This window comes from Myiozetetes cayanensis, unplaced genomic scaffold (genome assembly GCF_022539395.1).
Source record: "Myiozetetes cayanensis isolate MyiCay16 unplaced genomic scaffold, myiCay2020 scf2-11, whole genome shotgun sequence".
In the NCBI taxonomy this organism is placed as follows: domain Eukaryota; kingdom Metazoa; phylum Chordata; class Aves; order Passeriformes; family Tyrannidae; genus Myiozetetes; species Myiozetetes cayanensis.
Window position 1 is genome coordinate 27981975 of NW_026087411.1, and position 23178 is coordinate 28005152.

Here is a 23178-nt window from a genome sequence, read left to right on the forward strand (position 1 = left end):
GACTGAAAAATAAACACAAAAAATGGGAATATAAAGAAGCTCAAAATAAGAAAAAAATCCTCTTCTAATAACATGAAGGATCCAATTCTGCATTCCGTTTTTCTTAAATTCCCCAAGTTCAACTGAAGCCAAAGTAATTTATGGCTTTCACTATTAGAGCAGCAGGCTAGTGGTCCAAGAATGAAATCTTGTGCTGCCATCAGAAATTAGAGCAAGCAGAAGAGACAGCAATGCTAAACCAGTTCGAACCTATGCACACATCTCCCAGACAAAGAGAACCCACTACTGTGGCTTTTAATTTTAAAATTATACACTGAAACCCATGGTGGTCATAGCCTTACGTGGGGCTTTCATACTAGAACATATAACACCTGCACCTTTGCTAACAATACAACTGACAAGACTTTTCAGAACAAAACAGTTCAAACAGCACTAGTTAATATAAAGGGTGTTTGGGCTTTTTTGTAGTTACTGTGAGTAGAAGAACAATTGACACTGTTAATCATCTCTCTCATGCACCTGACAGTAAATGAAGAACACTTAATTGAAGAGGGAGATACCTGAAGGATCTCTTCACTACCCATTAAAAGCTAACTCAGCAAGCAAGAGAAATAATAAGACTTTGAACAAAGACACAGAAAACAATATAACCTTCACGACAATATTGTATAGCCAAATGATAAATATGGAGTCCAATAAGCACAAATAGAAGAACTTAAAACAAACATTGGTCTATGCAAGATATTAGAGCATGACAGCCAATACATCTGAGTAGTAAAATTAGGTCAATCAATTCCACAATGACTGCAATCTGTACTCAGTATAAGCAGTTAGAAAAGGGGAAGCAATCTTTCCAACACTAGGTACTGGCATGAGAACTGCAGCAACCCATTCTCTGAAATTCTGTGATGACAATGTCTTCCTCCCACGCAAACACAGCACAAAGTATTCCCACAGGGAATACACCATACCCTAGCCCACAAGGACATATTCGGTAGGTTTCAGGAAATGCTCATGTCCTCATGTCTCTATTCCCACTAAGGCTAATGAAGCCTTTGCAATAGTGATGGGTGGGCAGAATAATTCTGGGAAAACTAGCTGGACACCCAAATCCTTGAACTGACACTCAGCTTGCACACGCTGCTACTGTCTCCTCTTTGCCAAACAGAAGATATTTCAAAATCATTGGAAAAATGGGGTTAACATTTTGCATAAGCACTTCAGTTATTAACTGGCTCACATTAACAATCAACTAGGCTAACATAACAAACAATTCTTGTTACTCAAACTGGCGTCATTGTAATGAGCTCCAAATTAATCTCATCCGTACACAATCACTAATCTTGTTGTGTGCCAACTGAATTTTTAATCAGAACGGAGTGAATCATAGGTTGTTTTTAAAATACATTTCTAATACTTGTCATCCAAGATGAATAAACACTAGAGCAGGGAAGAACTTTCCTATTTACATTCTGAGAAGCTGATTTTATTTATGCCTACTAGATGCACAGGTATCAAATGCATTCAATAGGAAAACATTTTTAATGAGAATAAAAAATAAAACTGTTTATTTCTAATAATGCTTTGAGCGTGAACAGCATCACTAGCCTAAAGCAGCTAGCCCTCAGACTGTAATTAATACTATTATATGACAAACCAAAATAAACGGACCACTTGTCCCTCTGCTGAGTTGCTCCATAACACCTACATCATTCTAGAAGATCAGCATGCACACAATCAGACCCTGCAACCAGCAGAGTAACTACTTCTGGTAAAACATGTAATGAAGCATATATTTTGTGGTGCTGAACCTGAGACTCCAGTAGAGTTTCAAACCCAAGTGTTTAATATTTCTGCAAGGCACAAAAGCAAAGATGAGTTTCAACGAGCATTTTCAGCTTGATTCTGCAATTGCATTGTCAAGGAAAGAACACAGTTGATTATCTCCACTTATAACAAGAGTGCTCAATGTATCACCTCACTGCTGAAATGCTGGCCCAACCATTTAAGAATTCTCTGGGGATAAAAAAAAAAAGATACCATGAACTCTTCATTTACAGCATCTACTTTTTAAAACGCAGTATTTCTGGAATCTTGCTTTAGCTGTCTGGCTAACAGCTGCTTAACTGAACACCTGTTACCATGTTCAAATGAAAACCTAACTCGAAGGTCTGCCCATGGCCATGGAAACTGAAGAGTGACTGAAGTGATCTGCAACACAGCCATCCAAATGTCTTCAGGGAAGTCTACTGACAGCTTCTATTAGAGCCACACGAGCTGGTGGAATCTGGAGTACCTGGTTCTTGTTTCAAGCTAAGCATAATGTCTGACTCAAGCCATGTAACAGCATGTGATGACTTCTTGGAAAACAAGACGCTCAGGCAGACGAGAGCAGCGCATAAAGGCTCAATGTCAGAATTCCCACAGATCCGATGGCACATATTACTTACTTGGAGACTGTACTGCTCATTTAATAAAATCTACATGCTTTTGTGCATGGTAGATTCTGTTTTGATTGCCAGGAATTGTTGCATCAGAAGTATCTGAAGATTGCTCAAGATTAAGAGCATTAAATTACGGTCAACACGCTAATCTGTATTTTACTTCTACTCAGTAGAAAGATATGTTAAAGCATTAAAGAATTCTGCTAACATCTTAGAATTTGATTAAAATTGCCTTCATTAAACAGCTCTCACATTTGTGGAAAAAAAAGGGAGCTATTCAAAGATTTAGCACAATAACCAAGTTATTGTTAATGTAACATTCTGAAGAAAAACCCTACAAACCATAAGGAACATTAAACAGCAAATGCAAAAGCAAAGGTACGCTACACAGACCAAAGCTGCAGGTGGAGATAACACACTCCATACCATCAGATGGACTGCAGAAGAATGACCAAAGACCTTATCAAAAGTGATTACATTTACATAGTGAATGCTATAGCCAGGTATAATGACCAAAGTAAAACAAAAACTGTTGGCTTTCAGATTTCTTCTTTTGTTTGTTTAAATTAATTTTTCAATAGGCTGGTTAATATCTCATTATGTATCAAGAAGCAAATGGCTCTTCAAGTCGCTTTCCAACAAAGAGAACAGGAAGTTTGTTCTGTGCTTAGGCAGAAAAGCAACACTCCCCAAAGTAGCATCATTAATGAACAATGTAAAAAGAAAGAAAGAAAAATAAGGATGTTTTTATTCTTGGAGGTTTGCCTGTAGATCACGACTGCTAGGGGCTCCTTTTCACATGAGAAATGCAGCACCGTACCACTCTCAGCAAGCTTCTCCACCTGACCAGCATTTCTGCAAGATGCCCAAAATTGTCTTTATTTCCTATCTCATTTGCTATTTATTTCAGTTTTCCAGTACATTAAGAAGTCTTCCTTTTCCTTTAATGTCAACTGCAGACAGTGGTTGCTAATATGACCATTTTCTCAGGAGGGTGTAAGAACGTGAAACAAAAGAGGAAAATAGAACTGGTAAATTAAGGAGTGTGAAAACAATTTTAGAATTGTCATAGAAAGTAAAACCTTTACTATAAACGAGCCTAATGAAATAGATGTTCATCGGCACCATACCTCCTTCCCAAAGGAGTTTGTGAGCTTAACAGGAAAATGATCAGGGAAAGAAAAGAAATATGACATTCATCTTTTAAAAGTTCTATGAGGTATGCTCAAAGTAATTATTCAAATTAATACTTTAAAGATTTTTATATATAACTTACTATGAAATGAATAAAGGTAAAACCAAAAGCCAGCATTTGCCATGTCACACATCAAAGGACACATTCAACTCTGAGGCCACTGCCTCGCACTCCTCCACTGTGACTTCTGTAACACAGCACGACAGCCCCTGACTTACTCTGGGGAGCTCTGGAGACGATCATAAAGTGTAAAAGGGGCTGCACAGGAGAGGACTGTGAAAAGAGCCCCTCCCCTCGGCAAGGAGAAGTTCAATTAAAAGACGTTTCCCAGGTTCATGTTTCTATCAGTGACTCCTATATATCGCTACACACAGCCTATAGAATTAAAGATCTCATATATATACACATATATATTTTATATATATATATATAATTTATATACATACGTGCAGTGGTTGCCATAACATACTACCTGGTTCTATGCTTCCTCATGAGAAAACTAAAATCGACATCGTTACACAAAATTATGCTGCTTTTTTTTTTTTAGAAATAAATGCTTTTTAAAGACACAATTTATCAATCATTTTTTTCCGAGACAGAACATTTAAGATGGTCAGACAGTAAATAGACATATTTTAAAAGATATTCTGAATAGTTTTTGTAAAGGTAATATTGTCTTGATTAAAATGCTTTAACACACACCACTCCGCCATTTATGAATTCAACTTTAAATCACATTAGAAAACAAAATTTTTATACTCACATAAAAGTGAGAGAAAAGGTAGGTTTCTTCTTTATTTTGCGTTGTTGGAAAATTTCTGTTGCTGAAGCTATTCTAAAAAAGTCAAGTTTGCATGGTGTAAAATTTTCCAACAGTAAAGTACTCACATGCAAGGCAGAAGGATCGGGCAAAAATTCAGCATCCTCTCCAAAGATAAAATCTGGTGGCAGGTCAGGATAGTGAGCATTGAAAATTATATCCCCTGAAAAGCAATAAATGAAAACACTGTTTGCACTTTTACATATGTGATTATAAATAAAAAATAATCACATATGACACACATTTTTAACACAGAATTTAATAGGTACATTAAAAATATTTCATGTATATATCCATGTAATTTTCACAAAATTTCACATGCAAGATAAGCATCAGATGTTTTGGGGGATGAAGTCAAATTCCTGAGGCACAGCTTCCTCCTCCTCTGCAAGCAATGAAACATGAAATAAATTTTTGCTTTGTATCCCAAATGGCATTGCAAACGTTATTGAGGGTTGCCTCAAAACACCAACTTTGAAAGCAGATCTTGTTTTAATAAAAAGTACCATATTTAGATGGCTGTGTTTTGTTTATTAAGTTAAAGTCAATCTCAAACTACTAAGGCCCACAATTTTCAAAATACCAGAGCTTTTAAAACTTAGTAGCACTTACTCCCTCTTTTCCTTACCACCCCCAACTCTTTGCAGGAAGAATACACAGTTCAACAGCAACCATTCCAACTATCCAAATTCTGGCCAAGAGAAACGCAGTACTACACATTTAAATGGAGAGACTAAAATTAACTAAAAATATAAAACTTCATCACAGCTTGACACTGAGTTGTCATCTTGCCAGTGTCACAAGATACCCAATTAATCACTGATGTGATAGCTTAAGGAAATTTGGGTTGCATTATTTCACTAGTAAATATACTTCAGAGTTCATATAGATCAAGAGGCGGTCATATGGATCTGAGCTTTTAGAAAAGACCTTCACAGATAAAGAAAAAAGTTTTAAAAAATAAAAATAAATGTTTCTTGCCTTACTTGTCTAGCTTCCAATCATTCTTTCTTCCTTATGGTGATACAAAAGAGTAACTGAGCTTTTGCAGATTTGTGAGGTAGCAGACATTAGAAAAAAAATAAGACAGTACCTACTATGTGTTACCAGTTGTTTGAAATCCACACAGCAAAGTAAAGCCAGTGTGGTAAGACTTATAAACAATTCTGTTCAGAAAAAGTTAAACCACTTTTTATTTCTTAAAAATTTATGAATGCAGATCTGGAAAAAAGCATTAGATGAAGGAATCTTGCAAAGCCACATGGCTGGCTCAGTGATATCACCCTGTCAAGACATTTAACATGACAGTTTTAATTGCTGATATTCTGTAAACTTATCTTGGCTTTAGTTGGAAGCAAGGATGTTGTAAAAATTAATTGCAGAGGAAAATGGCTCATGACCAAGAAGCCAATGGCCAGTTTGGGGTAGGTATGCACCAGAGTATCGCTCCAAATCATGAACACACTGATCATGCGACTCAGTAGAGCACAGTGTGGGTTCCTCCTGTCCACACTCCTACTTTCCTTTCACAACTGTCAGGAGCACGTGCAAGTATAGGGTGCAGAAAATAGCAGAGGTCTGCCAGTTGAAATTCCCAAGATGCTCAACATAAAAATCAACCTTTCATTTAGTTTAAAAGAAGAACGAAACAGGAACCAATCCTAGAAAATATGGCATAAAATTGCAACATGAAATGCATCTTTATTAAGAAAGAGAAAAAATTACTAGATTGCCTAAACTGTAATACAGCAATGAAGAATTCAGAAAAGTTGATGTTTACTGGACTGGGTAGTTCCTATATCACCATAGTGCAACCCTTTTCTTACTTTTGCTGCAATTAAAATGTCATGTATGGCTCTTTGCAACAACCTCACCAATCTCTACCAGTGAATTCGAGGTTATTTGTTGAAGGAGATGCACCTTAATACATTCTTTAACTGAGCTTTGAAAGAGGCTTGTTATGAATAACTGAGAACACAGCACAATGAAAAAGTTTGGCCTGTGACTTAGATAGCCCAATGGTGCTCTGAAGGAAAGAACTGTATCTCTGTTTTTGCCATGTTCCTATGTGATGATAAGTAACTCATTTAACACACACTTTCCATACTGCAGTTGTTGGTTGCATGCTTTTCATTCTCCGCATTCCTGCTCTAAAAGAGTTGATGAAATAGAGTGCATATACCAGCAGCTCAGCTCACTAGGAGCTGCACTCCAACTACAACACACACTACAAAAGGCTGCTTAGAATAAAAGAATCAAAATAACTGCACATTTTTTAGGTTATACCTCCATATTTAACTAGCATAAAACTATTACAGAACGTTACATCACGAGATGGCTTCAAGACTCTGCTCAGGTAGTTTGACTGGCAGTAAACTGTATTCATCTTTGCAAGCTCCACAGTCAGGGGGCAACCTCAGGAAAGCTGTGGCAGTAGGTGCAACATGGAGGCTCAAGCAGGTACAAACTCTTTCCCTTCCCAGTGTTTTCAGTTTTACATGAAGTGAACGTTGCTCACAGCAAGTCCCAGAACATCATCATACACAGTGCTCAGTGTAACAGTAAATTAAAATTGGCATTATTAGTTCAACACGAGGCAGTAAGCTTTTACAATTTGGGGTTCAGGTCAGCTGCATATCCCATGCAGTGATTCTTGCTGTTGGATAAGAGACATTTGGAGAAGGTACGCTCTCTGTGATCTCACCGAGGTTGGGCACATCATGTTGCAGCTGGCCAAACCAACCTATTACCTACCTCACATGATCATATTTCTTCTTTACCACCTTCTGTCCTTTCTTCCATTTAAATATCAGTGACCTATCAGTCCTTCTTCACAGTGAGTGACCAACTAAGCAGATATTTTGGTTTAAAAAACTTTTAATGACCTACTGATCCCAAAGAAGTATTCAGTACAAGGGAAAGAATCCAGAGTAAAAAGTAACACTGATTTTTTATTTTCTGTTATTATTACTTATAATTGATAAAATTGCTTCTACTTGTTCAGGGTAAATATGCCTCAAATCCAAACTCTCAAATCCCTTCAATAAAAGTCATTTTGAGACCAAACATATCAACATTAAAGCCAAAGTGTACATGAAGATTATTTTTCCCTATAGTGTAGTCATTTTCCAAAACGCCATGCATTACATAGCTACACAGGCTCTCTAGGCTTCACAACAAATAAAATTAATATTTCAATGCCTGTTAATCATACAATCACAAAACACTATTGCTGAGGCCATACTCAAAACATTTTACAACCCTATGGAACATAAAAATGATGCTGCTGTCCTTATATTCTAACTAAACCAGAAACACATCATTTACACTCTCCTTCCTACAGTACTACAGGTTTTTATCCAAATGTAAACACTAATTTATTTTGCTACAATCAAGTCTCACATAGGTTGGGTGAAATTTTAATAAAGACAAAGAAGTTCAGAACAAAATTCCACTTCAATGGTAACAGAAAAGAGCAATGATTCTCTATCATCAGTGGCTTTCATTCTGGAAGTCAAATATAGATCTTACTATCAAACATCCTAAGATCTGACTTTAGAACAAACATTTCACATATTTAAAAAGGAATGAAGTGTCCCCTCAGTCAAATCTTATTCTACTAAATCTTACTTCTGCCATGAATCCAAACTCATTCAGCTAGTTTCTAAAGCAAAAGAAAAAAGAACCTTTTTTTGAACCATAGCAGACATCCATCCTCATCACTCCTGGCCTCTCTAACCTTTCTGCTCTGTGATTTCCCCTTCCAAATAGTTTCACTTATGTCTTGCCTAATTTACTGTCTTTGGACAGAAAAAGTAGCACCTTTGACTCTAGAAGGCTTAAGCCTAAGGAATGAGTTTGCCCTATTCTCAACTATGAGAATGAGTTATTTTTATAAGTCATACGTTCTCAACAAAAATACACTGTAACAAATGAGGCTAGAGATTAAGGGAAACATCCTAAATCTGAGTTTGTTAAATACCACAATCCAGAGAAATTAAAACTGCAGTTAACAGTTTGCTTGGCAGGGTTATGACGCATAAATAAAAAATGCTCCATTACACTCAAATAAAAGGCATTTAAACAATCACAACAGCCAACGCAAGTCTGGTTTCACTTCACATAAATATTAACACTAGTCTCTGCATGAGCTTACAAAATATAAGGTGTTAAATATTTTGAATCACAAGCTAACAGTTCGTCTTGACCTAGTAGAAATATCCATTTTTGTAACAAGTACTTACATGCATACTTACAGGATACTACCTATGGTGTACCCTTGTCAAATATAAATGTGCTGGGGTAAATAAAAATAACATTTTTAATCAGTAAAGCCATTTGCAAAATTATTTTGCTTAGAGTTTGAGAATGGTTACCCTTTTAACCGGGCAAGAAAAAAACCTAAAAAATGCATTCTCTCCCCTTCTCACCTAAACGAAACAAATACCCTTTTCCTTGCATCTTCAGCACGTAAGTACGTAGTTTTTCATATGTTTCAACTCTGTTTGCCCTTATTTCCCTGATGGAAGGCAAACCATATGGTGTTCCACAGCACTATTGAGAATGACCATTCCAGTATAAGAGCAAGGCAAGAAAAACCTTCACACTCAGCCCATACTTTTCTCATTTCTGTAGATACACCAGCCAATAATTACTTCAGTGGAATTATATTTCCAATTACACACTGCTATAGAATTTAAAATTGCTTCAATAAAGTTAAAGACATCAAATCAAAGATAAATTTAGAAGAAAAAGGATGTATCATACTCTGTTGCTTTTCATTATCCAAAAATATTACCTTCTTTTCCTTTTTTTCTCCTCAGGCAAACAGCATTACATTTTGAAATATTTTACTTCACAGAATTTCAAAAGAAAAGTTAATATGCTCCCAACAGACAAAAAGATAGAAATATTAATACTTAAATCCATAATTTCTTTTAAAACACATACGGGCTGTTCTTTTCTCATCTATTAAAATGTATAAGCAAATCTAACAAAGGAATAAGACTTAACTACAAGCAAGACAGATAGGTCTTACTCTGAAACCGAGAATTTTCTAAAATCCTTACACTTGCTTTCTACTGGCCTATCCTACATACAGTTTTTCTCCTCCTGGTAACTTCCTTTTGGGGGTATTTTTCTTTCTTTTTTAACCACACTATAAGTTTGGTAATACTGAAAGATGTTATGCTAAGAGTGCCACAGCACTAACATCTCTGCTTAACTAAAGGTAGCAAAATCAGGAAGCAACGCACCAGTTATTTCCCAAACTCTGCTTCTGAAAAGATATCTATCTTCTTCAGTTTCTTTTGATGCCAAGAATTTCTAAGTCAGCACTAAGTATGTGGAATAAACATGTGTGGCCACTGCAGCCTGGAGTAATACGAATCTGAATGGAATTTGTTATGAAGGAGATCAACCCATTTGGCTTTTAAGAAATCTAAATGCAACTTGATCATGAAATGCATTCACAAATAACAGGGAAAATTGCTGAAGCATGAGATCAAATCTATGAGCAGAATCAGTTTTGGGAAAATACAGAAAACGCTCTTGCTGAATATTAAAAAGAAAAAGTCAGTAGAATTATATTATTCATCAATTCAGAATGCTAGCCTGTCCATTCTAGTAGCCACACAAATTGTACACAAAAACTACTGATCAGTCTCTTCTATGAACAAACTCTTACTTAAACCAGCCATTGTTAATTGTCTTTACAGATACAAAACTCAGTTTCTCACTACAACCTGCAACCAAGATACTGAGTCAGTGTACCCAGCAGTATGAGAGGATCTAAATGAACTAAACTCAGAACTGCCCACCACTTACTGCATTCCACCCTAAAGATTTTTGCTGTACAGGTTTTAAGTCAAACACACTAATATAGTACCTATAGAGCCTCTTATTAATTGGTTGGCAAGAAAGATTCGTTCTTGAAGTGACAGTTCAAACTTGTTAAATACAAAACTATTACTAGTGAAGGAAGATACAGGAGTAATTCTATTTTAGTGCAGTATTTGCACTGCCAGGCTATTCTTCTCTCAAGCAAACGATATTTTTGAACTTAATTTCTGACTTCACATGCAAATCAAGGTATCAGAAAACAAAAGGCAAAAAAGTCATTATTAAAGACTCAAAAACATTTCAGAATAGAGGGATAATTTGAAAGAAAGGTATTTGATTGTATCAGAAAGAAACCTACCTTCTCTGTACCTCTCTGACACTCCAGAAGAAATCCCAGCTATTCTACTACATGCAAAGCTGCAAAAGACCCAGTTTCCAGCAACTTGGGTCAACTGATTAATCAAGTTGTTTAGTGTCATCTGAGATGTCTCAGGGCACATTTATGGCAGCTATGACATACTTTTTCATGGAGATCAGTGCCCTTTGTGTCAGGAGCTAAAAAGACAGTCAAGGTACTCTAGGGAACCTCAGTTAGACACCTATCGTTGGGCTAGTGAATCAAGTCATAGTTTTCCAATAAAAGAAAAAAATATATAGGAAGAATTTGCAGGATGTTAATTTGATTCTTGGACAAAACACGCAGGTGTGCGTGGTTTTTTTTACCTTAACTCAACTAACAAATGCTGCTGTAGGACAAAAAAAGAAGCTGTAAGACAGTACAGAAAGAGAAATTATGTTCTTTTGCCAGGTGGGCAAATCTGCAAAAGTAGAATAAAAATAAATGAGTTGGTTTCCAAGTTGAGCAAGGGCATCAGGACAATCTCAGTTACATGCACTTCTGTAGCTGAGTAACTTTCTCAGAAATGTTAGTACTAGAACTGAAGAGGACAAAGACAAGAACAGATAACAGAAGAAGGGATATGATATCGGTAGAAATTAAAGCCAGGCAACCCTGGAGAATTTAAAACAGAGACACTGGGTAGGTCAGAAAAGGAAAGCTGAAGGCAAAGGATAAATACATTTAACCAAATGGACGGTGGACCATCACCAATACATGCAGCCCCAACAGGAGAGAAAAGTAGGAAGGAGTGAAGTAGCAATGCACAATAGTAATACCAGTGTGGAGGCCTAATGTAAAATCTTTCAAGCCTCTGAAGATACTTCTAAGGTCACTTCTCTTGATGTAGAAATACACTTTTAGTTTAAGAAATACACTTTAAAGTTTAAGACTTACACCTGCAAAAACTTCTGCCATTTACTTGCTCAAGAGAAGCCCAGCACATAAGGAAAAGTGTCAAAAAACCCACAAAAAACACAAGTGAGAGAAAAGTGATTGTTTAGAAGAGGAAAATACTGTTGTAAACTTTGTATTCAACAAATAAATAAATATAGCAAAAAGATTAGACTGTCTTTCAACACTCCCATTAGGTACATTCATTGGATAATGAACAAGTTACTAAAGGAAAAAGAGTTATTCTTCCTGTCCTGTGAAGCAAGACTCAGACAAACTTCAGATAACATAGCGCCTGGAAAAATCTGTGACACGTTGCATGACCCAGAAAAACACACTTACCATACAGGTAAGGATATCACCTAAGTATAATGTGAAATACAGCAACCAAAAAGTCCTTCCTATAAGAGCCTCAACTGAACCACAGCCTGTGTAAAATAACTGAATGGTGCACAAAACACCGACACCATGCACTGCAGCAACATGGTTTATGGGAATCTTAAATCTTACAATAACTTGCAAAATCATTTTTACAATTGCCTATTGGCACAACAAACAAATGTTTAGCAAATAAATTTGCAAAGCAGTCTTTAAAAGGGCAACAAAGAGGTCAGGTTCTTCTTTATATTTGTCTTTTTTGTTGTTGTTTTTAACTGCCTCCTTAAAATAGAAAGCCACAGGAAGACTGGATGAACTTACTGAAAGAGTTCCATCACAACAATAAAAGCAGATGAGATTCTGTACCACATATTATGGGCAATATTCTTAGACTACTTAGGCAGCAATACTGATTTCCTCCTTTTAAGGCCCATAACTAAAATGAGTAAGAAACTAACAAACAGAAGAAAAAAAAAAAAAAAGAAAAATTAAGCTTCAAATGAGAAAAAAGCAATATTCTTTGGGATCAAGGAAAACAAAGTGGTGGCAGTAGAACCCAGAGCTATAATCCACTCACATAAAAACAGTGAAAATCAGGCAGAAGATGAAAATACTAGAGTTCAAGAGGCCACAGAGAACAGTAGCATCACAAGGGCAACACATTGTTTAATCACTGTGAAATTCCAGATGACAGCACTCAAGGTCAGAAGGGAAGGAGGCATCAATGCCTGAAAAAGAAAATGTGAAGAGCACGGGAAAAAAACCAAACAAAAAACCAAACTCTTTTAGCAAGCAGAACGAAAGCTTGAGTGAAAAAGGAAAACCAAAACTAAGATATTCCAGGGTTTGTTAGGACAAAATTGTAAATTGATTCTAAATGGTGTATTTTAATTTTAATATTATTCAATAGAAACTATTGCAGTTTATAACTCTGCTTATCCTGACAATTTCTACTGACACCTGCCCTGATGTTTTATCAATTAAGATCAAAATATCTGAAAGAGTTATAGAACACTTCACCTCAAAATACACAAATACTTCTCCAGATAGAATATGGAAGTTTACTAAGCAGATGTTGCTGTTCAGTTAGCAATAAAGGATAGCTCTGCATACCACACAAAATCAGTTTTGTCCTAGGAACACAGATTCAACCTCTTACAGGGTATTACAGACAGTCTTCTAGAAATTAAAACTCAAATTTTAAGAGTTTTGAAAAACTCAAATATAGAGAAAAGCACTGGGTTTAATGCAATAACGTTGAGTTCTGGATGAATTAATAAAAACAATATGGCTGTCTCAGATTTTAACTGACAGTCTAACAAGAGCAGGCTCAAGTTTTCTAACCATTCTCAGCATGAAAACAAAAAAAAAATTATTTCCTTTAGAATAGAAAATAAAGTAAAAGTGTCTGCCTGAAAGCATCACTTCAAAATTTCTGAAGTGTGATGGAAGGCAATTAGTACGACAAACTAATTCATCTTGAACACTGGTATAGTATTTTCTTTAGTATAAAATTGTGGGTATCTCCAAGGTCCCTGGCTGGAGCTGAGTGACTGTTCAGTGTAACATTCCAGCAGCTCTGAATACTTGCAAGAGTAAGGTGAACGTGACATCTAAAAAACCCATTAAATAGCCAACAAGCCAATCTTAACTCACAAGATGCTTGCTGTTACCGAAGCCACCAAAGCAATTATTTTACACTACAGGTAGTCAGCCCCTGCCTTGCCTGCAAGTACACTTTCTCCTTTTTCAAGAAATTGTGAATTTTCTAGTCTTTTGCAAAACAGGACTGTAGCTATGCAGTTATACTTCCCTAAAGCTGCATACCAGCAGTTTTCAACACACTAGGATTCATGCTGGGGTGTTTGTGCAGTGGCAGCAGTTATGATTGATGAGATGCAAAGACCTAATCTGTTGCAAAGAGGATGTAACACAAACCACAAAGGAACTACACACTTCAGCCTGTGTTTGGTACCACATACCGAGGCCCCTACACTGGAGATCCTGAACATTTTCAGCCAATCTTTTTATTCTGGCAGATTTCACAACCTTCCTCTGCAGAAATATTCTGTCCTTGAAAGATAACATATCTAGCAACAGCCTACAACAAAGTATCTAAATATCTCCGGTCGCACACTATGGCTGTCTTCCCCTGCCATCATTACAGATCTAAACACAAAATTATTAAAGCTTTCTTGAATCTCCTCACATCACTATTTATTCCACACGCTGTGAGACTGAATGATTCACAGGATTTTCAAACATTTAACACTGAAACGCGGAGGATTATTATTACTAGAATTCACTGCTATTATTAGATACTTCTGAAAAAGATACACTTGTTTACACCACTCTCAGTTGGTCTTGTTAAAATATAAAACATGGTTAAAATGTGTGGTTTGGGTTTTACGAAGGTGGAGAGAGCAACAGTATTATCTTTTTTTTTTTTTTTTTAATTGCTTATGTGATATTAAAAATATAAGAACTCAGGGGAAAAAGTAAAAAGCAGATTTCTCAATACTGACATTGAATGCATAGTCTATAATCATATTTCTAGGTATTTTAACAGGACTACAGCCATTTAGAACATTAATATAGTCTGCATGTCTATAGACTTGCATATGGGCATTTTAATCTATTAATTTTTGTTATGAATTAGGAACACTTCTAGCCTCTACCTGAAATAAGAAAAGACTTAAAAGTTCTCAGAATGCACAAACACGGTCCTGTATGGTGATAAATAAGACAGTCACATAGAAAATATGACACCATTTTCTAAAGTATGCCATCCAGTGAAGCTTCTTTTGACTGCATCTTGATCATAATCACCAAACAAGGCTCAAGTGGAATTTACTACACATTGCAGAACACACCAACACTCAACAGGTTGAGTCTGCTACACAGTATAACAATTTCAAAATGTTCTATCTCATAGGGTAGTTGGCTTCATATAATACAGCCATTACTTACTAAAAATTCTGAATAAATACAGAGCCATATCCTTTTTCTTAAAATAATTGCTAGCTAGGAATTAATAGTCCATTTTTATCTTGTGAGAAAGAACAACCAGTATTCTTGAGCCATGATCTACTATATTTAGAATAGACAAAATAGTCATAGTAGGCTGATACATGAGCCTGGCCCCTCTCTCGAACACATGAGCAAACTTCCAGATCAACTTCTGGCAAAGACAACTTCCCTTACAGGTGCTAAATGGAAGTTTTAAGAACTTCCAGTATATAAGAAATTTAATTCTATTGATTTCTGTTCAAAAGTGTACGAGCTTCCAGTGCATGACATAATGAACAAAAAAAATTACTTCAGAAGGAATGCAACTACATTCTTAATATTTAAAATGCCTTGGAGAGCTACAGCATGTGTATAATGCAGTCCAAATGGATACTATCAAAGCAGTGTTTTAAGTGCTTACCATTTCTGTTCACACCAAGTACTTGCTTCTCCAGATAGCATATTCTGACAAACTCAAAGGATAGCTAAGGCTGGACAGCACCTCTGGAGACTGCCTAGTCCAGTCCCTCGGCTCAGAGCAGGGTAAACAGAGACTGCTAAGGGTCACGTCCAGCTAGTTTTGGAATATCTCAGGGATGGAGGTATGTAAACTACATAAGCTCCAAGCACAACCTGTTCCACTCTTTGACCATCCTTGCAAAATAGTTTTTTTATAGCATTTGAATGGAATTTTCTGTGTTTTAAGTTGTAACCATTTCCCTTTAGCGACCACCACTGAGAAGAGCCAGACTTCTTCCTTTCCCCCATCAGGTATTTATACATATTAGTAAGGCTTGCCCTGAGCCTTTTCTTCCTGAGAACCCCCATTTATCTTGGCCTCCCCTTGCACAACAGATGCTCCAGTTGCTCTAGTCATTTTTGTGGTCTCTTGCTGTACTCATTCCAATATGTCCATGCTTTTCCGGTAATAGACAGACCAGAGCTGGACAGTTCTCCAGCTGTGGCTTTACCAGAGCTGCCCTAATTGCCAGACTTTGAATTTTACTTCATCTGAAATTCTTCATGCTGTCTCATATTTCAGTTGTTAGAGACGAAAAACACCACCACCATTTTTCAGCAGTTCAAGTGTTTAGAAAACTTTACATTCTAAAAACATACAAAACCAAATTTTATTCTAATCCTTTGAAGCAAAACATAAGCTAAGACAAACAAAACACACACTAAGAGTGGGTAAATGAGCTAGGTATCTACAGATCCTCTAAGCATAAGGAGGATTTAACAATACCACTAAATCAGAAAAATCAAATTCGCATTTCGCTAATCTGGTCAATTATACCAGTTATTGTCTAAAGATACTTAATAAAATAACAGAATGACATCTTTTATTGGAGTTTAATAAAGAATTTTTCCTAAAAGAGACAGAAAGAAACAACACAAAGCAAATACAAATTATAAGCGAGTCTAAAAATGGTCATGAGGTTGTCTTAGTTATAACATTTCGAAATACACATAGAAACATACAGAAATACTAGGGGGGTGGGTTGTGACTTTGGCTTTTACAACTCATTTTTTCAAAACTGTACTATCATGGAAGGCTGTAAACTTAAATATGAGATATTCTTCACAGTTGTGTGTTCTTGGAGCTGAAGCTTTAAGAGAAGACAACATAGGTATCTCAAAACTCATAAAGTTAGACACACTGGAAATCTTAACAAGATATGGAACAGTGAAAGAAAGGCCAAGATGCAACAGCAGTACTTTTTAACTTACATTTGAGCGTTTCTCCAGCATAAGGGATATGTAGCTTAAACCGATCACAGCTGGGTCCAGGGGTCAGGGATGTACAGCTAAAAATGAAGACAAGAGAAGAATGTGCTAAGCAGTTACAGATGGCAGCAAACACTAACATTATTCTACTGGATACAAATGACTGATAGTAAAGATGTTGTGACTACTAAAAATACTCATCCTTATGATTCGGGGAAAGAAGAAAAGGTGAGAAAGATGCAGGAGGCTCACCCTCTTTTGATCAACAGTTCTTACAATAGCATAAGAAATTTAAGGATCTGTGCCAACTGTCTCCCATTTTATAACGAAAACATATAGGCAAAATGCTCTGTTTTGAGTGTGTTATTAGAATGGTATCAATTAGTCAAAGTCATCACGTTCTCTACTTTGTACACAATTTTGCAGGCCCCAACTCTATGTCACAGTAACACAGTTACATGCTCCCTATCCTTGCCACCCATATAACTGGGATGAATCCTAATTTTAATACACCAACATTTACTCATTTTTCACCTATGATAACATTAAATTTTTCCCTTGTGGAAGGCATGACAGTAGCCTTCAGGTAAGCAAGCTTCATAATCAAGTAGCTGAGGTTATATAACAATTGAGCGTGTATGTACATCATCTGTGACTCTCCAGTTTATCTGGAGCACTGAAACAGCAGTTGGGCCTCATGGTGATAAGAGAGCATTTTATGAACAGAAAAGTCACCGCAAAACTGTGTTTCTAGGCCAGAGATGACCAGCTTTTTCACACCTTTTAAATCATATACCTAAATATTTGCATGCAAAAAAACCCAAACAAAAAGAAACTCTCAGCTGCAAATGGAGAAGTAGGGACACAAATTGTTTCACTGGCAGGAATCATCCCTGAATCTTTCACCATTGTGGGCTGCTGTGCATATGACAGGTCCCAGGAGCAAAAATGCTGGAAGCACTTAGAAGTTCATTGTTTTATGTTTCTAGGGATCCTGCTAACTCTGAAATCTTCTTGCCAGTCCAGTATAATTGAGAATTTTTTATAGCCCCAGCACAATTGCTACAAGCCACTTAAAGCTCAAAGTCATACTGGTTGACACTAGAAAAAACAGTGAGTGATAAGAAGGTAGGCAAAGGTAAAATAACTTGATTAAAGTTATATATCAGATCACTGGTAGAGCTCTTACTACACATCACTGAAAATATAATGAAACAAAAACCACCTGTACTGGGTCATAAACATACTCTAAAGAAAAAAGATGGGTAGGCCAGAAAACAAAACAATTCTGATCCTACCTTTGGATCCCCCCTTATGAGAAAAAACACGGTAACTGCTGCAGCTCTGTCTTACTGCACGGGAGGCATCGGGGCAAAAGGAGCAATCCTAATTCTCACTCACAAACTCAAAATGGTTTGGAGAGGTATTTCTCCAGGATGCTAGCTCTACAGTCTCTTTTCCTCTTTCCACTTGCAAGTTCAGGAAATCACATGCACTAACTTCAGATTGTTTTTACTCAGTGAGCTACATTCACTTTTTATTCAAATTTGTGCCCACGCGTAGTTTCAGCAAAAAGAAGCAACCACAGAAGTACAGAACAATTAACTTAAATGAAGTTTCCATAAAAATACTAGAAAACATAAGCAAACCACTTATGTGCACCTAGAATCTAAGACAGATGCAATTAAGAGCCACATGCAGTCAACAGCCTACACTGATTCAACAAGAATACGCATTTTTTCAGTTTCATTACAGAAATTATATAACTGTCCTGTCAAATAAAAGGGAAGAAACACATCCTATCTTCACTTTAGAAAGGTTTCTGCAACATCTTATGAGAACACCATGCAAAACAATCTACAGAAACATAACTGAGATTCTGTAACTACTATCAGATACAGCAGACTTGAATGGAAAGCAAGTTTCAAAACAGTTCACATCTTGCTTCATCCAGGAAGAATGCACTGACTTGGTTTTCTTTTGCTGGAATACTACTTTGCATTATATTGAAAGACTGATGATGGAAAAGAAACAATGTTTATGAAACCTGTCAATGATACAAATGTGAAAGGGAACGCAGCATGCTGGACAACAGAGACAGAGCTAAAATATGTTGTTATTTAATGGTTGTTTTTATTTCATGGTCTGTACTGATTATTTTTAAATTACATCTAGGTAGGGCTTAGCAAGAACAGTAAGCATCACCAGCCTCACTGGGAGTAAAATCAGTTTGAGAATATAAAAGATTGGATCCCTAGTGCAACAGAAACAAGAGAATGTAATTTTTTTCCAAGTTGTGGTTTTTTAGTAGGTGAGAACAGCAAAATGGGAGTGCCCATTGTGAGGGTGTTTTAATGGTTGTGAATGAATTTAACAGCTATATAGATATTATTATCTACTTCCCAAGTATTTCTTTGGCTTACAACATATATAAGGCAAATTTTGGAAGCCTACCAAAATCCCCCAAAAAAGTGCAGGATAAGAAAAAACCTTTTCAAGTTCTAAAATATCTCTGCAACAACAGTTAATATCTAATGAAATTTTCTTTTGAAGTATCACAGGTCACAGTCTGAGACACTTTTCTCAAATACTATCAAAATTACACTGTTGTCAGCTTTTCAAGAGACACAAAAATTTCTGATCCTGCAAATACCCTACAATCTTTTCTTTTAGCACAATGGGCCATTTGGAAATACTTAGAGAAAGTATAATATTCTTTAACATTAAAATAAAAGCCTGATTTAATGGTAAACGTCCCTAAAAGCAATACTAAGTACTTTTCCTATATTATTATATTGCACTAGAGATGTTTTTAATTTTACTGGTCTAGAAGTGATGGAAAGTGACAGTATTCACAGTCTTCCCCCCTCCCCCCCCAGACTGCTCTGGCTGGGCTGCACAAGAGACTTCAATAAATGCAACAGGCTGAGCAACCAAGCAGAAGTCTTACACACATCCATTTAAAAGGAGGCAGCTTCTTTTTAGTATAAACAGTAAAAGAACGAAACTCCTATGGAAAATCAAAACTTTGGTTCATGTAGCAGTCTATGTCTGCCCCTATTTCAACAGAAAGCCACTAGCAATGGCCTGACTATGGACATAATCTCCTGACTGAATTTCCTTAACAGAAAGAACCTCTTATAACTACATGCGTCTGACCCAGAAGCATGACCTCTATCTTCTCCAAAGTGTGAGACTTTTGTCTTTTGAAAATGTGCTCCTTTTACTTAATCTGGTCCAAATAAACATCACACTTGAAAAGGAATTACTTGTAACAAAGCCTTTAAAATTATTTGTTATCCTGTCTTCTCAGGGAATGACAGAACAATAATACTTGGTGTTAAAAATTAAGTTCAGAAGCTGACTCCTTCTCATGATATATGGATGTCTTATCTCCCTCTTTAGTCATGGAAAAATATTACACTGGTTTGTATCTCTTCATCTAAATAATCAATATTTTACACAGGAAAGCCACGGAAGCAAGAATTAATTCTCTCATGCTCAGAGCAGGGATATGTCTTAGTCTTCATAAGATGATTAATGCTATACCACAAGATCTCCCACAATGGTTTCCCTACTAAAATATCAAAGAATCATCAACTTGACAAGTTTCTGGGATGAAGGAATATTCGTGATATTAAAATCATGTTGCCCTATCCAAAGGGGCTGTGCTGAGACTTACAGTTGGAAGCTGGTAGATGGAATTGCATACACATGCAACACAGCTGAATACAAACCTTTCTCTTTTGCAGTAGGTTTAAGCTAAGTTCCTTGAGCAAATACAGCAGATTAAACTTCAGTTGAGATACATTACATCCCTATGGAATAAGTATTCCAAGCAGGATACAAGTTTTTGAGTGTTTGATGCACCTTACAGTTGGGATTGTCTGTGACCTATTAGGAAAAGATTTCTTTCATAGTGAATAAAACTAAACCAGTTCTTATACAAAGAAAAAGTAACTGTTAGCACCAGACACTTACTTAAAAGTGTTCAGAATTCTTTACCATTCACAAAAATAAACAGGAAAGATTATCCAAGAAAAAAAAAAAAATCAGGAAAGTCCCTCAGTTTTCCTGCTTGGAATAAAGCATCAGCCTATAATGATAGGTATAGTACAAGATTTGTTGTGTTTCTTTTCAAAATTAATTCTGCCTGATTTAGAAATGCAGTTCTACTTGAGTTTAACAGCGAGGTTTTCTCTTACACCAATGTATTTGTGATTAAATATTTTGAACTGATACTTCTTCTGTTTTGTTTAAACTAAAAAAAACAAAGCCACTTTGATATTTTACAGGTCTGAAGCCACGATGATAAAGGAAGACTCTGATAACCTTAGATTTCAACCTGGTCTTTCTACCAACTAGTCTTCTAAAACCACCACTTGAAAGCATTCACAAGACAAGCAGTTTTAAATCATTTGGGCTCTGGTAAGATCTTATCCAAAATTATCTTCTGTGCCAAATGAAGGGGTCACAAAGAAACAAGAGCACAAGTGTTTACCACCTTAATCCTTAAAGTCAGGAGATGAGTGGTTATTCTACCCAAAGACTTTAAAAAACCAACCAAACAAACTCATCAACACCCCTCTCCAAATCCTTTATATCCCAAAATTCCTCTTTATATCCCAAAATTCCAGTAAGAGGCTTGTTTTTGATACCACTCCTAAAATCCACTGCTTACAACCACATAAAAGTATAGCAAACACCCAGAAATGCCATCAGAGGTAGCTCTACTGAAAAACGAGCAATCTCCTTTTTATTCTTATTTTAATTTGTGATATAGGTATAAGCCCCAACAGTCACGTCAGATTTATTTGATGACTATCAAATTCCCTGATTATAAAGTATGCAATGTGTTCAGTCATTCTTCTTTGACAGATCATAGAGAAGCTTTACTGCCTTTACCATCTGAAGACAAATCATCAATGAACTTGGCTGTACAACAGCAAAGTAAAATTAGACTAAGAAATTTAGCCTCTATAATTTCAGGAACTTAATACTGAGACTGTCTAACCAGAATAGTCAGAGATGCAAAAGCTTCTTTAATCTTATGGTGCTTATGCTGCTATGCTTGCCATTCTGGAGGATCAGTACTTTTTTGGATAACAGACAACTTTTATTTGCTCACCAGGCTGCTGGTATAAGAGCCAAGAAAGCTTCACACTAAGAGATACCCTGATGGAGAACAGTACTAAAAACAACACACTCACAAATAAAAAGCAACACCACAAAGTCATTTGTGACCACTGACTGTATTCCCAATCCTTCACAATACACCTAGGATCTGTTTCCAGTTGCTCCTATATATACTGTTACATATATCCTATAAAGATATCGTTAAGGAAAAAGGAGGTCAGATTCCTTTCATAATGCAAGAGGCTAAAGAAGAATGAGTATTATTTTAGGAATGACAAGACACAGTTCAATTAGAGGGTTAGAGGCTGAAGGTTTTGTCAGCAAGAGTCAAATATAACTCAGAGGCAAAGATAGGTTCATTGTTTGTTACTAATAAGAGGCAGCAAACTCAAAACTCCACCCAAAACTCTGATGTGGCATTTGATAAAGAAAAACACCTTAATGTGAAACTCCAGTAGAACAGCCTTTGTCTATGCCTACAGATTCCTCTTTCCTCCAATTTTTGTAGATGGAAATCTGCTCCAGTGTTCTTTGAAGACACAGTATTTCATCCCATTTAATTAAGAATTAATTGCAGAATTCACAACAGATGGGTAAGTCATGTACAGAGGCATTAAGAAAAATTAAAGTGTATGGAGGAGGGAGGAGAGTAGAAGGAAGGCCAGCAGGTGACAGGTTTTTTGCAAGGATCAGGAAACAGAAAAATGGTGAAAATCATGTTTTAGAGAGTTGACACTGATGGTGAAAACCTGCATCATGCTGCAGCTCCCTGCAGCAGTGCTCAAAGCTTAAGAGGCTCCCAGAAGCCTGTAAATACACAAGAAGAGAACTGAGCAGCTGCTGATGAAAACAAACAGATCCAACCAAAATTCTGTCAATTGGGCAAAATTTGAAATGGGAGAGATAGTCTAGTCAATCAATTTTCATCTTCAGTTCCCCTTCTTTATACAGAGATATGTATCACACATATGAGAGAGAGAGACTTGCACTTAAACAACACACCACTGCTTTTGGAAAATAAAAATCCAGTTACATTTTGAGTAATCACTACTTACATGCATCTTTTAATTAAAACATTAAAATCTGAAAGTCAATTGATAATTATTCAAAGAACTTTCCAATTAAATCCACTGTTTTAAAAAATATCCCTTGTACCCTATCTGGTTTCTTCAAACTTAATATAAAATTAAACTACAGACAAAGACTTCTTTTGGTACTGCAAACAGATGATGTTGGTTTTGAATCCTGTTAGTACAGGTGATATTCTGTAACTGCAACAGCATTTCAATCCATAGTTATCATCTGGGAAATTCCAAGGTGTCTCCAGATACGTAAA

At 36.3% G+C, this 23178-nt stretch overlaps 1 protein-coding gene across 2 annotated transcripts in view; it reads right to left on the reverse strand.

Annotated features, from left to right (window-relative positions):
- BABAM2 (BRISC and BRCA1 A complex member 2) overlaps positions 1-23178 on the reverse strand; it is a 167313-nt gene that overhangs the window by 130652 nt on the left and 13483 nt on the right. For both annotated transcript variants that reach the window (XM_050315649.1, XM_050315648.1), the window contains exons 3-4: positions 16710-16786; positions 4528-4622 (exon numbers count right to left, since the gene is read on the reverse strand). In XM_050315649.1, coding sequence (XP_050171606.1) covers positions 4528-4622; positions 16710-16786 — 172 coding nt within the window. The remainder of the gene's footprint in view (positions 1-4527; positions 4623-16709; positions 16787-23178) is intronic.